Raw genomic sequence first — 15,248 nt, forward strand, 5'->3', positions numbered from 1 at the left:
AAAATCTCCTCTCCCACATAATAAATTATATTCCCATGAATTTATGCACTACCAGACAGAGTAGTATTAAGTCGGCAACGATCCACATGACGCAATAATTCAACCCTTTTATACTTCCGCTGGATTCATTCATTTCTGCAAAACTGCCACGTTGTCATGTGCGTATCTTGTGTCAGCAAGTCCACAGCCATCTTCCAGTCACACCGTCCCACGTGGATGGGCCGTTGCTTTCTCCCCTATTTTCTTTTAATTTATTCATTTTATAATAATAAGTTTGAATAAATAATTATCAAAAAAAAAAAAAAACTCATCGCTCCATTTTTGCTTCGTTTTGCTTTTCCCTAAATTCAAATTCTTCAATCATTGCCAAAAAAATAAGAAAACAAAATTTAATTCGCTTTAATTTTAGGGTTTCATTACTCTCTCTCTTCTGTGTATGTGAAGTTGAAGCGAAGTATTCGGTTGAATTTTGTTGCAATTTTATTCTTCTTTAAATATAATTTCGTTTGATTGAGGGGAAAAAGAGGAAGAACAAGATTGCAAATCTCTCTCTTTTTTTTCTTCTTTTCAATTGAGAGGTATGTTTAATGTCAATTTTTCTCTGGAATTTTTGCAGTCTTTTTTATAATTTTATTCGAGCTATTTCAAGTTAACGTGTAATTATTGAATTGATACTGATTTGATGTTAATATTAATTTCTTTTGTTGTGTTTGAATTATCATCTGTCATTTTTTTTTGAATTTTTGTGTTTAAATGCAATCTTTAAATTCAAAAGATCAGTTACATTTGTGAAAAATCGCACTTTTAGCCCTTTTTTTTCTTTTTTTGGGAAAGGGAATTGCACTTTTAGTTGGTAGTTTGTTTTTTTTTTGAGGGGTAGTTGGTAGTTTGTTTCATACTGTAAATAAGTGACAAAGTTGCTTATATTCTCTGCCACAAAGAATTATAACCAGAATTTTGCTAGGATTAAACATTAAATTTTCATGAAGTGAGTGTATAAATAGATACTCTCTCCGTCATTGATTAGTTCAAACAATCATCATGACACATAGTTAAAGAGATAAGTTGTTGTGCGGTTATTAATTGTTATTTTATTAATGAGTTAGATGTTATAAGAGATTGTTGAGGGAAAAAAACTTTGTTAACCCATCGGTGTAGATGACCCGCTACAAATACACGTTTTATAAATAAGTTGATTGCAATTCAGCATCAGAATTTATTTTTTAAGTGTTTGTGTCTAGTGGGTTATCTACCAAGTGCGTTTACCAAGCATTCTCCACTGCTAAGTACTAAGTAGTAGTATGTTTTAGAGAGAAAGTGAGGTATTTTTATTGAAAGATAGAGAGAGTAGTGGGCCAAAAGGATAGGAGAGAAATATTGCGAAATAGAAATGTTAAAACTATTATGGGATGGATGAGAAACGGAAGTGTTCAAATTTTGAACTAATTTGGGACAGAGGGAGTATGTTGTTGTAGCTTGCTTATACAGGGGTTTTGTTGGCTTAGGAGTTGGATAGTTTGTTGGTGACCTTGTGTTGTTGTTTGGATTACATGTTAACAAGCACTTGTTTCTTAAATGACAACTTTTCATGTGGAATACAGGGCTTTACAAGCTCACAAGTTTTGCCATACATAAGTTCCGAAGCTGCATTCATGTTTGGGAAAAATTGATGAGCTTTTTGCTTCTTTTACCACCATCTAGTCTGTGAATCTTCACTAGCTATAGATTTTGGGGTTCTGCAGTGTCCATATATTTCTTGTTAAAAGTGAGGAGAGGCTGAGGTATTTGGAATAGGGAAGTTGTAGACAATAGGGATGGTAGGGGGTAAAAACAGGAGGTCCAAACTGTATTTTTGGTTTTAGATTCAATCGGACACAATGACTTATCTATGATATTTTTTTTGAGCTTTTCTTACTCAACTCCAGTAAAAAAGGTTTTGTCTTCTGTATTTGTAAAGTAAACTCGTAATCCTGGCTTGTATGTACATGTAGTGATCATAGTCCAAAATCATGTCCAACTTGACATGAAATTGGTGGTGCTATGTAATCTCCCAAACATGAGATGTGGGTTTTTGTTTTACACTTATCCCCCTTTCTCGCGTGCACCCTCCTTTTCATATTGAAGAAACTTTTGTAATCCTAGCTTTGGTATATAGTGCTCATAGTTCAATGTTCCTACTATTCCTGTGAATGTGTCTTCTAATCAGCTCTCTTGCTTTTTTTTCCTGATACAGAACTTTGTCCTTTTTGCAGCGTCTGCGAATTGCTATCAGTTGATTTGTTGGCACAGAACCGGTCTTTCATAATCGCTCTATGATATAAAAAATTTGTGTTTTTCTTATCCTATATTTTGCTGCTAAAATATGGTCAAACTCTCCTTATTTTAGTGGATTAAAATGGAGATATCAGCTCTTTTAACCTCCGCAGGGATCAATATAGGTGTTTGCTGTGTGCTTTTTTCATTGTATTCTGTATTAAGGAAACAACCAAGCAATAGAAATGTATACTTTGGACGTAAATTGGCACAGATGCGAACAACACGTGATGATCCTCACTGGTTTGAGAGATTTGTACCTTCTCCTAGTTGGATTTTAAAGGCTTGGGAGACATCTGAAGATGTGATATTGGCTATTGGGGGATTAGATGCTGTTGTCTTGATGAGGATGCTAGTATTCAGGTGAGTAATCCTGCTTTTGAAACTCATGAATTTGTAAGATGTTTTCCCTCCTTTCATATTTAGTATATGTTGTTTACAAATATCCAATGTTTTACTCCCTGTAGCGCTTCTGATATGATGTTGTAATTGGTAACATCAATGACACTTGAGTTTTACTTGTCAAAATTGATTATGTATGCAGCACAATATGTAGTAATTGTTGACTTTTAAGTGATCATTCACATCAAGTAATAATGAATTAAGTTTTTGATAGTTGTGTCCGACTTCAGTTGTCCAGTAACAAAAACTGAGGGAGTGTGAATGTAAAGCCTGTCTCATTTTGGCAGATTCATCCCAGATAGAGTTGTATTAATAACATCCTTTATCGTGTTGTACTCATCTTAGGTGTTTTCCCAACTTGTTTTGGTGCTTGTGACTCAATATATTTACTTTCCAGAAAAGAGAAATATCACAAGCTCATCATCAACCACGACTAGGGATCTATTAACTAATCAATTTAAAGCATAAGGTTAGAAATCGCCTCTTCAGGATTGGTATTAGAAACTTAAAACATATATTGTGTCTTGAATCCGGTGTCGAGTCATAACAGCTTTGTTCCTTTTATGATGCCATTGAGATTCTTTACCTTCTCTTCTGCAGATGGTTCAGTATAACTTGAGTAAGTAGCGAAGTACGGCAATCTGTCTGGAGTCGGGAGGGATATATTCTTTTCAAGAAATTGAAATTACATAACTTTACACTAGGGAATAATATTTGTCTCACAGTCGAAATTCTGAGCTGGGTATAATGCCTTAGAGTTAGGCCCTTTCTTGTTTTTTGACCGTCTCTTATTTTGTAAGTGTCAGCTGCTGTTGAAATATATTTGTCCTTCCATCATTTACTGTTTCCACTCCCTGTTCATGTTCTCTGCCTATCCCTTCGGTTTTTCACTTCCCTGATAAATGTCGAATATCTGTTTCTATATATATGTCTCATTTTACAATCTTGATACTGTTTTATTAATTTATTTTGCAGTATTAGAATTTTCTCTATTGCTGCAATTGTCTGCACTGCAATTGTGCTGCCTTTGAATTATTATGGACAAGAAATGGAGCACAAGCTTATTCCTTCTGAGTCACTGGAAGTATTTACCACTCAGAATGTCAAAGAAGGTTCTAGATGGTATGATTGCATTTTCGTTTCTAGTGTAGTTGCGTCCCTCCTTTTTCCCCCTTTCTGGGGTAAGCATCATATTATCAAGGTTTGTTTCAATATCATGATTACCTTACTATAGAAGTTTTTGTCAAGATCATCAGATACCACATTTTAGTGTCATCTTTTTTTTAAATTTTTTTTTTTATTTAGAGTGTCCTTTTTTTTTTTCCCTTACCCACTTTTTAAAGAAGAGAATTCATCCTTCACATTCAATTTTTGATTTGATGATGGTAAATATGGATTTGGTTTCCCACGTATTCGACAAATATTAAGGCATTAGAGAAGCAGTTATTTGTATATACATTATGCTATTTAGAATAATTGTTGTTTATTCCTGGCTTTCTTTTTCAGGCTTTGGGCTCATTGTCTTGCGTTATACATTATTTCGTGCTCAGCTTGCATTCTTCTGTACTTTGTAAGTATAAACACCTTCTGTATAGTAATTACTCGTATTTCAGAATAATAGGCCATATGCTTATAAGCAAACTAGATTATATTCTTCAAAATTTCATATTTATATTGTTTAGTTCAATGTATTTTGTAACCTAGTTCTCATGAATATGATTTCTTTTTCGAGCTTGCAACTTAGTGGTTGTACTACTCTGTAAGGTTTATTTTTTTCAACAGTGATTTTGGTATCTTCTTCAGGAGAATAAAAGTATTATTAGGAGGAGGCTTGCCTATATTAAAGGATCTGCTCAAGATTTAAGTCAATTTGCAGTACTTGTTCGGGGTATACCTTGGTCTGCAGAAGAGTCATATAGTACTACGTTGAAGAATTATTTTACGAAGTACTATCCATCTTCATATCTCTCACACCAAATGGTGTATCATTGTGGGAAAATGGAGAAGCTGATGGTATGTATTCCCCCTCAGGAATTGTGATTTAGTATGTTGACTTACTATCAGTATTATTTGGTGGTAGAATTCTTCTTTCTTATTTTACATGCTTCATTCGTGGGATCTCAATGCTTAAATGCAGCTGCGTGGTTTATGTGCATCAGAGGGTATATTTTTTGCATGAAATTCTAATTTTGTGGCATGTGGTCGCCATACAATCCTTCCTCCTTTTTGCATAATAATTCTATATAGTCCTTGTGTCTCTTCATTTGTTGAAGGTGTACATGTGATCACGATAGCATTTGTGTTAAGGATTTGTCAAGATGGATATCTGTACATGATAGGATACAAGTTTGGAGGGTGTTAGAGTTAGACAGTATGAGATTTAATTAATTTCCTGTGAAGTTGGCCCAAGATTATTAATATGTTTTTAATGGTGTTCAATCACAACAGTTTTATTTGCAGAATCATTCTTATTATGTGCATGGATAACATTGCAAGCTATCCTTCTTCTCTAGATTTTGGTGATTGCTGAGCACAGATATTATAGCATGTTAGTTTAGCAGCTTAGTTGAAAGGTGTTGAAGCTTACTGTCTGTGGGCTGGACAACAAATATAGGAACCTAACAAAAAAAATCATGATTACGTAGTCAGCTTTTTGTTGTACTGTATCTCACCATCCTTCCATTTTTGATGTATTTGACTACTGATGTTTTAGAAAGTGGTCAATCAATATAACAGTTTTTTCCCTAAAGCAAAAGAGGGAAAAAAGAAGAAGAAAATGGACAGATTACCCATCATAAAGTGTATAATGTATACAAAATTACAGACCTTGGTGTCCTGACCAGCCGACTGTTCCATAATGCTATATGAAAATGTTTGCTTCATGACAATATTGAAGTGTCATTTTGGGCTCATCTAGTGCTGCTCTTACTGTTATTGAAGCTTTTCTCTTAATTAAAAGTGGTTAGAGTTTTTTATTATATTCAACTTCATCACTTGTCGATTGTCGATACAACTAACTTTAAAAAGGTGACCTTGGTTTCTTGTTCAACATTTCTTATGCAGAAAAGTGTCAGGGAGATGTATGATGTTCTCTATCATGATAGCATCCCATCATGTCACTCATGTGGTTTATCGGGAGGAGGACGTCCGAACTTATTCAATATTCTTGTCGATGAACCAGAAGTTAGTGAAAAAGGGAAAATGGATTTGCAAGACTTGCGTGATAATAGAGGAAAGGTTAGTAATGATAAGTTCACCTATTGTGCTACTTGTGTTGTGTCAGAGTCGTCGTATCTTTTTTTGTTTCTTCCTGCTCACTTTTCGTTTAGCACGTATAATTGCTTATACTGTTATATTTACTTATAACTTTTTACTGATTTGAAGCAGATGACTACTCTCTTTCTCTCACAATCTCTTTCTTCATCTCTAGTTCTCTTGATCCAGCCATTATGAGTATCTTGAGCTTATGAAAAGAGAGGTTATTCATCTCTTTTGTGTTAATTACATAGAATATTTGTAAGTAATTTTGGTACATGTACAACTGTGCAAGTAAAGAAATGACTTAGGGCTGGGTAAATGTCGATGGGGGCTGGACGGGATTATGTTTATCTCACTACATATTGACTTGAGATACAGTGGGGATGATGTTAGTTTGATGTTATATAGGAGCTTCTTCTTGTTCCTTCATGAATTTTCCTGGATTGTTGTGTAACTCATGAGGGGGGGGGGGATATTGGTATAATTACAAAGTAAATTATGACAGCTGAAGTTACCAAATGTGCCTTCGTAGGAGATGTGGAGTTTAGGGGAGTATATTTGCCTAAGATAGGTACAATGTATTTTTGTCTGACATTGCATGCCAAACAGTGAACGAAGAAGATACTGCTGACCTGTTGTGGGGTCAAATGGAGTAGGTTTGGATAGACATACAAATACAATTCGGGTGACATCATGGGCTAATTAGTGAAAGTAAAAGGCAATACTATAACACTATCATCTTAACCTATCACTGAAGGGTGTGTCGAACTGGTGAATCTCTGCTAGTGTAAAAGGCTCTATTAGAATTACCTAATTTGAATTCTATTTAATGCATGACTATGACGAGCATCTTCGGTGGTTTCATCTTGGTTGTTTTTATCCGAAACAACAATGCAAATGAAATGATGAAGGGTTAGAGAGTTGGTATTTCTTTTTGCAATACATGTTATATGAAGAAGGCGCCATCTTGTGCAGTGGCACTTGTTATGTTCACCTATTGTGGAAGGAGGTCTGGTGGGAGATTGGTTAAAATCTGGTGAGGAAGTGTTTGTGATGCTTTCCTCTTGAACTCAACTCATTGTGGCTTCATGTCATTCAGAGCGAAGTATGGGCTACATTTACATATGATTGCCCGAGAAATTTATATGGTCTTCTTTAGGAATAGAACGGTTATCGCATCAAAATTTGGGAGGATGTTGTGGGAGCAAATGTTATCTGCTGACTTCCTTTGTTTACTGATACTTAATCTTCTCTATATGGTGCTCGAATCTTATCTTTTGGTGATGAAAGTTGGTGATCTTTACATACAGAGTCATGCCCATGATTGGGAGATAGATGAGCTCATCTTGTTAATTATGGTTCCATCTCCTCAAATATTAGAGGTGGGGGATTCTTGGAGGTGAAAGTTTTTGCATGGACTTTTGCTTTGGTTAGAGTTAATACTAATTCTGCTCCAAAGGCATAGACCAGAGATGTCTATTCGCTAGATATCTGCATTTTGTGTGACTTGTGTCATGTCAATAGTGACACTTCCTCACTTGTCTTCCTTCCGGTGAGGTGGCACGTAATTTCTGGAGGAGTCCTTCTTTTTGGTGGACAGTGAGTCTTGCTTTTTCGTCATACTGTTCTGGTCCTTATGGAGTTGCCATAGGTCCGTTTTATGGATTTTGGAATACTTTCATGGCAATTCTGTGTTCAGGGTGGGATGCCGTATTGAGGTGATTTGTGGGATAGACTTACTTTTTTAGTTACTTTATTAGCTAAGGCGTATAAGGCCTTGATCACTTACTTCATTGAAGAAATTCAGAGAAACTAGGTTGATTTGTAACTTCTTTAGGAAACTTTTGCTGGCTTTTTGTCTATTAGATTGGCTTAGGTCTCAATATCAACATCAAGGTTTCCGTTATCTCTCTAGAGATCTCCTGCCAATGTGGGGTGGGGTGTTGGATGTGTAGAAAATAACTCTGGTATAGTTTATAGTGATATAAGATAACTCTAATATCATTTTGGTTCTGCTTGAATATTAACATAACACAGGGAATCTTTGATTTATGGTAAGTTCTTGCAGTTGCTTCCAGTATGTTGATTCACTTTCTATGCAATGTAATTTGGTATTGTTTCACTCAAAGTGTTTAATATGCTACTTTATGTTTCATTAGTGGGCACTGGGCAATGATTTGACTTGTGGCGTTCTCTTTGTTTCACAACTTATTTACTCGCAATCTCTATCTAGTAATCATTTACTGTTGTTTGTCCGTCTTGGATCCCCTCAGTTGCACACAAATAAATTAGCTTAACCAAGGTTGGGATTATTAGCAGTTTCATACATGAGTAATTGCATTGTCCTCTCCCGCCCACTCTCCTTTAATGGTAATTTCTTCATGTTTGGAAGTGCTGCATTTATTCTGTAGCTTTGACAGCCACTTATGTCTTCATAGGGAATCTCTTTATTTTTATGTAGTTATGTGGTACTTTTGGAAGTAACTATCACTTCGTTTGATAGCTTGAGCTGCTTTTTGTTCCAGGAGTGTCCAGCTGCTTTTGTGTTTTTTAAAACCCGCTATGCGGCTGCTTGTGCTGCCAGGGCTCTTCAATCATCAAACCCAATGTTGTGGGTTACGCATCAGGCCCCAGAGCCACGTGATATATATTGGCCAAACCTCGCAATTCCATATAGGCAATTCTGGTTGCGGAGGACAGCGACTCTTCTGGCTACTGCAGCTTTCCTGGTTTTCTTTATAGCTCCCGTTGCTCTTGTGCAGAGTTTGGCTAATTTAAATACACTCCAGCTGACATTTCCTTTCTTGAGAGGACTGCTAAACAAGTAAGTGACATGATGAGAATGATGATTTGGACTGCTTTCAGCTAGTATGATTTGCTCCTTTCCTGAGCAGTGATCAAAAGCTTGTTGTGGTTGATGTAGTATATACATTGTTTAGATGCCGGTGAAAAATTAATACTTCCCCCATTCTGAAATAAGTTAAACACCTCTCACTTTATGTGAGAGTTTTTTGAGAGAAGCGTTTCACTTATTTCAGAATGGAGGAAGTATGAGGAATGTCATATTGTCATCCATGAACTATAAAGGCAACACAAAAGTTCAAAGGAATTTAGCATTACTCTGAATTCCCTCAGGCAATACTAAATTTTGCTCACATACTTTATATAGACACTACATAGGTGCTAGGCTGCTAGCAGTTTAAAGAACTAAATTGCTCTAGTATGGCTCATGAAGAAAAGTGGAAATTTCTTTCTCCAACATCCTGTGTTGGTACTTGGCTGTTTTTCCTTAAGCAGGAAATGCCTTAAAACTTTAATGAAAGCAGTATGGGACACATATATCTAATAGGAAAATTGACATGGAGAATCCCAACTTTCACCTATCTTCTCAAAATATTCCAACTTAAGAGTATTTAGAAATAATCCCTTTGGGAAGACCTTCTCAAAATAATCCAAAACTTTATTTGTCTTGCCTTCGCTGATCCATTGTGATTTGTGGGTCTATGATCCAAGTATCCAACTTAGGATTGTTCCAGTATAATCAAATGTTAGGATAATCTTTGCAAGATGGTTTGAATTTGCGATAATTTATGTTAATCCAATGTGCATCATTATTAAGCTGGTTGCTGCCCTAAATGATGTGTGGGATGCTGCCCTAAATGACGTGTGGGATGCTGCCATTTTGATCAATGGTCAACGTGGGAACTTAGTGTTGCTGAATCAATTTTGCTTTGATCTTTCTTAAGTAGGGGTTATTTAATCAGAAACCTTTAGTGAGCTGTGGAATGCTGGCAATTGGCATCTTGATCATCTTTGATGTGTCATTAACCTAGGAACTGCTGGCTCATTGTCTATTTTTCTGGCCAGAACAATTTTCAATGTCATGAATTGTCCCTTCATGAATTTAAGTAAAGCCGTTAGTAAGAAAATGATAAATAGAACAGTCAGTTCCCTAGAAAGATTGGGGTATGTCTTTCTTTGTGTTTGCCTGAGTCATCCATGCATTGTGAAGCTGAATTCTGTTACCATTCATCTTACCTCATGTGTAGGAACGTATCATGATCTTTTTTCTGGCACTCTGCTGTCCAATAAATGGACTGCTTAGACAAGAAAAGCGAGCTGGCATTATATGAGCAAGTAGTTTTCAAATGTGAATCGTTTCATACTGCATTATCCTTTATAATGTTTTTTTTGTTTCATTTTATCAGAAAATACGTGAGTCAGCTGGTTACAGGGTACCTTCCTAGTGTCATACTGGTATTGTTTTTCTATACTGTCCCACCATTGATGATACTCTTTTCAACAATTGAGGGGTCAATCTCTCGAAGTGGGAGGAAAAGGGGCGCCTGCTGCAAAGTCTTGTTTTTCACAATCTGGAATGTTTTCTTTGTTAACATTGCATCTGGAACTGTACTCAATAAGCTGAGCGTCTTTTCCCAACCGAAAGACATACCTCTACAACTTGCAGCTGGAGCAGTGCCAGCAGCGGTAAGAGTCTGCTGTTTTTGTTTTATAGTTTTGCTCAGTTCTCAGTTGTTAATGTTTGAAACCATATTATTCCCTCTAATACCCCTCTTTCTCACAAAGAAGCACTTTGGTAATGCGAAAATTGATAACCCTAGTTCAAGTTAGCGATTGCAAATTAGGTAGCATAAAGTGTTATAGCGACAAGGTCGTATTATTTTTTACTTCGCCACCTGTTTTTTTATTTGACTGGGGAGGGTGTAGTGAGTCATAGGTTGTACCAATAAGCTCTCTTTGTTCAGATCAACACAGATTTTTGTGCTTGGAATCTTATTTGAGACAGGCTAATGCATAATATTCTCAAGCAAATGATCCAGTAGCCATTTCTGGAGTTGCAAGATGTGAGTTTGATTTACCTGGGAGGGGTGTAAGTGGTTTGCAGGATCAAAATGTGGATTTGGTGAAAATTAGAAGTGTGTAGGTGCAATCTGCAGTGGTATTGATAAATGTTGCCGCTACTATTGTGCAGGACTCTAAGATTACATTTCATCCGTTGTGTTTTTGCTTTGACAGCATAGGCTTTTTCGAGGGACAATGGTTATTTCATATGTTCTCTCAAGGGAATAATTACTTTTATGAAGGTGGGTTTTTTTTGCTGGATGACTTTAGAATAACGAGTGATGTGGGCAAGTCTTAGGAAATCAGGTTAGATATTGGATATGATACTAATGCCCTCAATGATGAGCCAGTTTATAGTGACTTAACATTTATCATATCATTGGGTATCTATATATCCAATTCATAGTGACTCAAAGTTGGAGAAATTGGTGTCAATTATGCGGGTCTCTCCTTAGAGCTTAGATTTTGTGAGGGGTGAGGAATTGTTGTCCTATAGTTGTTCTCATTTCCTTTCTTTTCAACAAAATTAGAATTAGATCCAATGCAATGCACAGGATGTGTTACATAATATTAAGTGCAATATTTAGGTGAAATTAAAGCATTGTTTAGTGTGATCTCTTGAGATTAAATTTAGTGGTGGTATGAAGAGCGGTGAGCTTTCTTGCTAAAGAAAGATATTCCATTCAAAAAGATAGAATTGTAATTCATCAATGAGATTCATTACTAGAAATATTCTTTTTTGTTTAAAAAGGATGAACTGTAATTGGATATATACCCAAATATATTCCCTGAGTTTATTGTGCAAAATTAATTAGAGGAGACCTAGACAATCCATCTTCTCTACAACAATCTTCTCCCAACCAATTTTCCAAAATATCATACCTTCGCATTATTGCTCTTCTTTTTTATTTCAAATATGTCTTTTTCCAATCCATTCTGTTTCTCTCTTCAATGACTTTCAACAAAAAATGGTCAGCTTAGTTTCTTTAGACCTAAGTGAAACATTTGGTGGTTCGTTTATTCCATGATAATACCTGAGTAGTTAACAGTATATGAGCATTTTAATGAGTAATTAGAGTTTGAAGAGGTGAGAGCTACTAATAAGTAATAGGATCCCTTTTTTGTTCTATCTAGTTTCGCTTAGTCTTGATTATTGAATAAGAGACAACAAAGTCAAAGCATGAAAACCCGAAAATCTAAGTGGAATTAGACTACCTTCCTAGACTGGCTTTTATAGGACCTTCATTCATAACGTTCTATAATTTCTTTTTGAAAACTATAGAGTATAGGGTTTTATGTTGTTGTTGATGTTGATGTTGTTGATATCTGTCAACTACTGTGAGTTGGATATGATGGGCATGCATATTTTTCGAATATACCGTAGTTACCATAAATGTCTCATCCTGCTTGCATGCTTTTCAAATGCCACTGATTTTCCTTTTTTTCATATTTTTCTAAATTTTGTCAAATGTAGTTTGATTTCCACGTTTTTAGTGACCTAAAAATTTTCATTTCAGCCCATGAGTTCATGGGATTAACTTGTGAATTAGTCTGCGTGTATTATGCATGCCTTCCTAGACTGGCTTTGGCAAGAACCTCTTGCACCGGGTTCTACCACTACAATATTATTGTTCGCTATGTGTTTTTGAATATTTAGTATAAGCCCTAAATATAAGTTCTGTCCTGCATACATGCTCAGCAATTATGACTGATCCTTTGTGTTTCATAATGATTTCTGGTTTGGTTTAGATGATGCTGCAAGAGGTTGTCTTACTTGAATTAGTGACTAAAAATTTGCAGGTCAAATTCTTTATGACCTATGTGTTGACATCAGGTTGGACCAGTTTGGCATGCGAAGTTGTGCAACTCTATCCACTTCTCTGTAACTTCATCTATAAGGTCATTCTTAGAAAAGACCATGGCCCATTTGACGGAGAGTACACTTTTCCGTATCACTCTGAAGTCCCAAGAATCCTTTTATTTGGACTTCTTGGTTTGAGTTTTTCAATCTTGGCACCTTTGATTCTCCCATTATTGCTGGTGTATTTCTGTCTGGCGTATCTTGTGTACCGCAATCAGGTATATTTTCTTGTTGTTAAGTTGCATTGCTTTAGACTTTTTGTTAGTGATCGGGTTAAGGTTGGCCTTGGAAAAAGCCTGGTGTTTTTTCTGCATGATGCACAACTGTTTCCAAATTGATCATGCCCATTGAACATGTTTCTTTCATCTGCATTGAATCCTGCCTAACTTTACATAGGGAGCAAACGATAATGAATTAATGATAAGCCTTCTAATTATTGTTCATAATGTTGTACACTCCTTTTTTAGCATAGTTGGTCATGAGTATGAAGAAATACTAGAGGATCATCTTTGAAGAAACTTTGTTTCTTGGTTATTAAATGGCAAAACTAAGTCCTTGGTTATTAAATGGTTTTCTTTTTTGGTTCACAATGTGACGCCTGATGGTGCATAGGATTTTGTGAGAAGGAAGTTTAGTAAGATATTGATGCAACAACATTAATAGTTGTTGAAAGTTCAGAGACAACGAATATGGGAAACTTTATGTGTGGGACAGGAAAGATGATCTCTTTTATGTTCTCTTATGGTAAGAAGAAAAAAAGCTCGCGGAAATTAGATGAATAGGTTGGGCATTGAGGAAAGGAAAGCCGAATGGTCATATGATTTTGCATTTACGTTTGAAAATCTCGTCGAACTTGGGAATATCTAAAAGTTAATAAAATGAACAATAATGTTTTTCTACAAAAAAGTTTCTTTTGGGCTTGAGCTTATGCATCATGCAGGAGATATGTATATTCAACTTTGCTCATACTGGCACTGATGTGTTCCCTTGCTCATAACTCTTCAGATTATCAATGTTTATATCACGGAATATGATAGTGGTGGTAAATACTGGCCCATTGTCCAAACCTCAACCATATTCTCTCTGGTACTGGCACAAATTATAGCTATGGGCGTCTTTGTGTTGAAAAGGTCAACAGTCTGCTTTGGATTTACTATACCATTGGCCATATGTACACTTCTATTCAACGAATACTGTAGGCGGAGATTTTTCCCTGTCTATGGAAACATTGCTGCTGAGGTAACATAGTCAAATTTTGGGGTGCACTCCCATCAGTTATCTCTACCCCTTTCCTGTAATCACGCGAAGTGAATAAGGAGTGATTAGTCTGATGTATCACATGATGCAGGTTCTTATTGATTTGGATCAGCAGGATGAGCAAAGTGGGAGGATGGAGGCAATATATCAACGGCTTCAAACTGCTTATAGTCAATTTGAATGGCTTACTTATGGTCGCTCCAGAAGGAAATCTCAGTACCTTTCTGATGATGAAGACACCTTAAGGCACACACAAGAACTTAAAACAGGTTTTTATTATCTCCTCTTTTTTTCCTTCTATATTTTATTTTACTAGTATCAATTATTTGGTATATTGGTCAGCTAACTCCTTTCTTCCTTTCCGGCAGAAAGTGAATTTAGTCAAGAAATCATAGTAGACGAATCTGTAGGCAAATCTTGGCCTACAAATCACAACGCAGAAGTGGAATCCAAGTCGAGTAGGTAGTTCCATCATTAGGCTAGGTTTTTTTTACTATTCTTTATATAATCTTATTCCTTTTTTTGGTTCTGATCTTCTGCAACTGTATAGTGGTCATCTCTGATTGAATCAATTCTTGGAAAAGCAAGTTGGTAGGGGAAATATTGGTATAGGCTTGTACAGGAAATGAGGGAATACAAAATGTTGTGTGTTTCTGTTGTTATAATGTACAAAAGTGTATTATTCTTCCAACACATTTAGCATGCTTGATACGTACAGTTCCTTCTGGAGTGTAGAGATTTTCATGCACAAAGAGAACAGGAAAAAGAATGTATATGAAAATGTAAAGATCCTAATGTACCGAATCCGTCTTTTCATTTGCATTTTGGCAGACCGTCAAGCTTTTGCGCTGGGCTACCGTTCAAAAAAGAAAAAAAAAATAAAAGCTTGTATGCTTGGCTAGTTTTTATTCTCGCATATTTGTTTGTTATGGTTGATACTTGATAGTTGTATTGATTGACATTATATATGCGTTTATACTAGAGAGTGCACAACGTTTATACAGGAGCTGTTTTGGACCTGTTCGAGGTTGGGGGGACTGCAGAGGGCCTCTAACAAATAAGGGCCTCAATATATAGTTAAGTTTCTCATGTAAACATAAAATCTTATCACTATGGCAAGTGATTTCGATGGTAAAATCTTGTACCTCTTGTCCGAACTTGATGTGTTATATTTTCTGAAACAATTGCTTTAAACCTTTTATCTCTACTTATGTGATTTTTGTTTTATACTTTTTCATTTTACAACTTATAAGAACCCTTCATCAATTATCACTCTTGAAGAATAAGTAATTGT

The 15,248-nt window shown here is 35.9% G+C and overlaps 1 protein-coding gene across 2 annotated transcripts; it reads left to right on the forward strand.

Annotated features, from left to right (window-relative positions):
* The first annotated feature begins 280 nt into the window (after nt 1–280).
* LOC104887407 (CSC1-like protein RXW8) lies at nt 281–14,870 on the forward strand. Of its 2 annotated transcripts, none has more exons than XM_048638281.2 (12): nt 281–578; nt 2,253–2,676; nt 3,691–3,837; nt 4,222–4,285; nt 4,519–4,728; nt 5,779–5,952; nt 8,499–8,797; nt 10,182–10,461; nt 12,637–12,915; nt 13,703–13,936; nt 14,046–14,223; nt 14,327–14,870. In XM_048638281.2, exons 2-12 carry the CDS (start codon nt 2,396–2,398, stop codon nt 14,347–14,349), a joined length of 2,169 nt encoding a protein of 722 aa, XP_048494238.1. In that variant the 5' UTR covers nt 281–578; nt 2,253–2,395; the 3' UTR covers nt 14,350–14,870. The 2 variants fall into 2 exon arrangements, with proteins under 2 accessions (XP_048494238.1, XP_010670326.1); XM_010672024.4 differs by having other exon boundaries at nt 284–578; nt 14,323–14,870.
* The last annotated feature ends 378 nt before the right edge of the window (nt 14,871–15,248 follow it).

This window comes from Beta vulgaris, chromosome 2, assembly GCF_026745355.1.
Source record: "Beta vulgaris subsp. vulgaris cultivar EL10 chromosome 2, EL10.2, whole genome shotgun sequence".
NCBI classification, from domain to species: Eukaryota; Viridiplantae; Streptophyta; class Magnoliopsida; order Caryophyllales; family Amaranthaceae; genus Beta; species Beta vulgaris.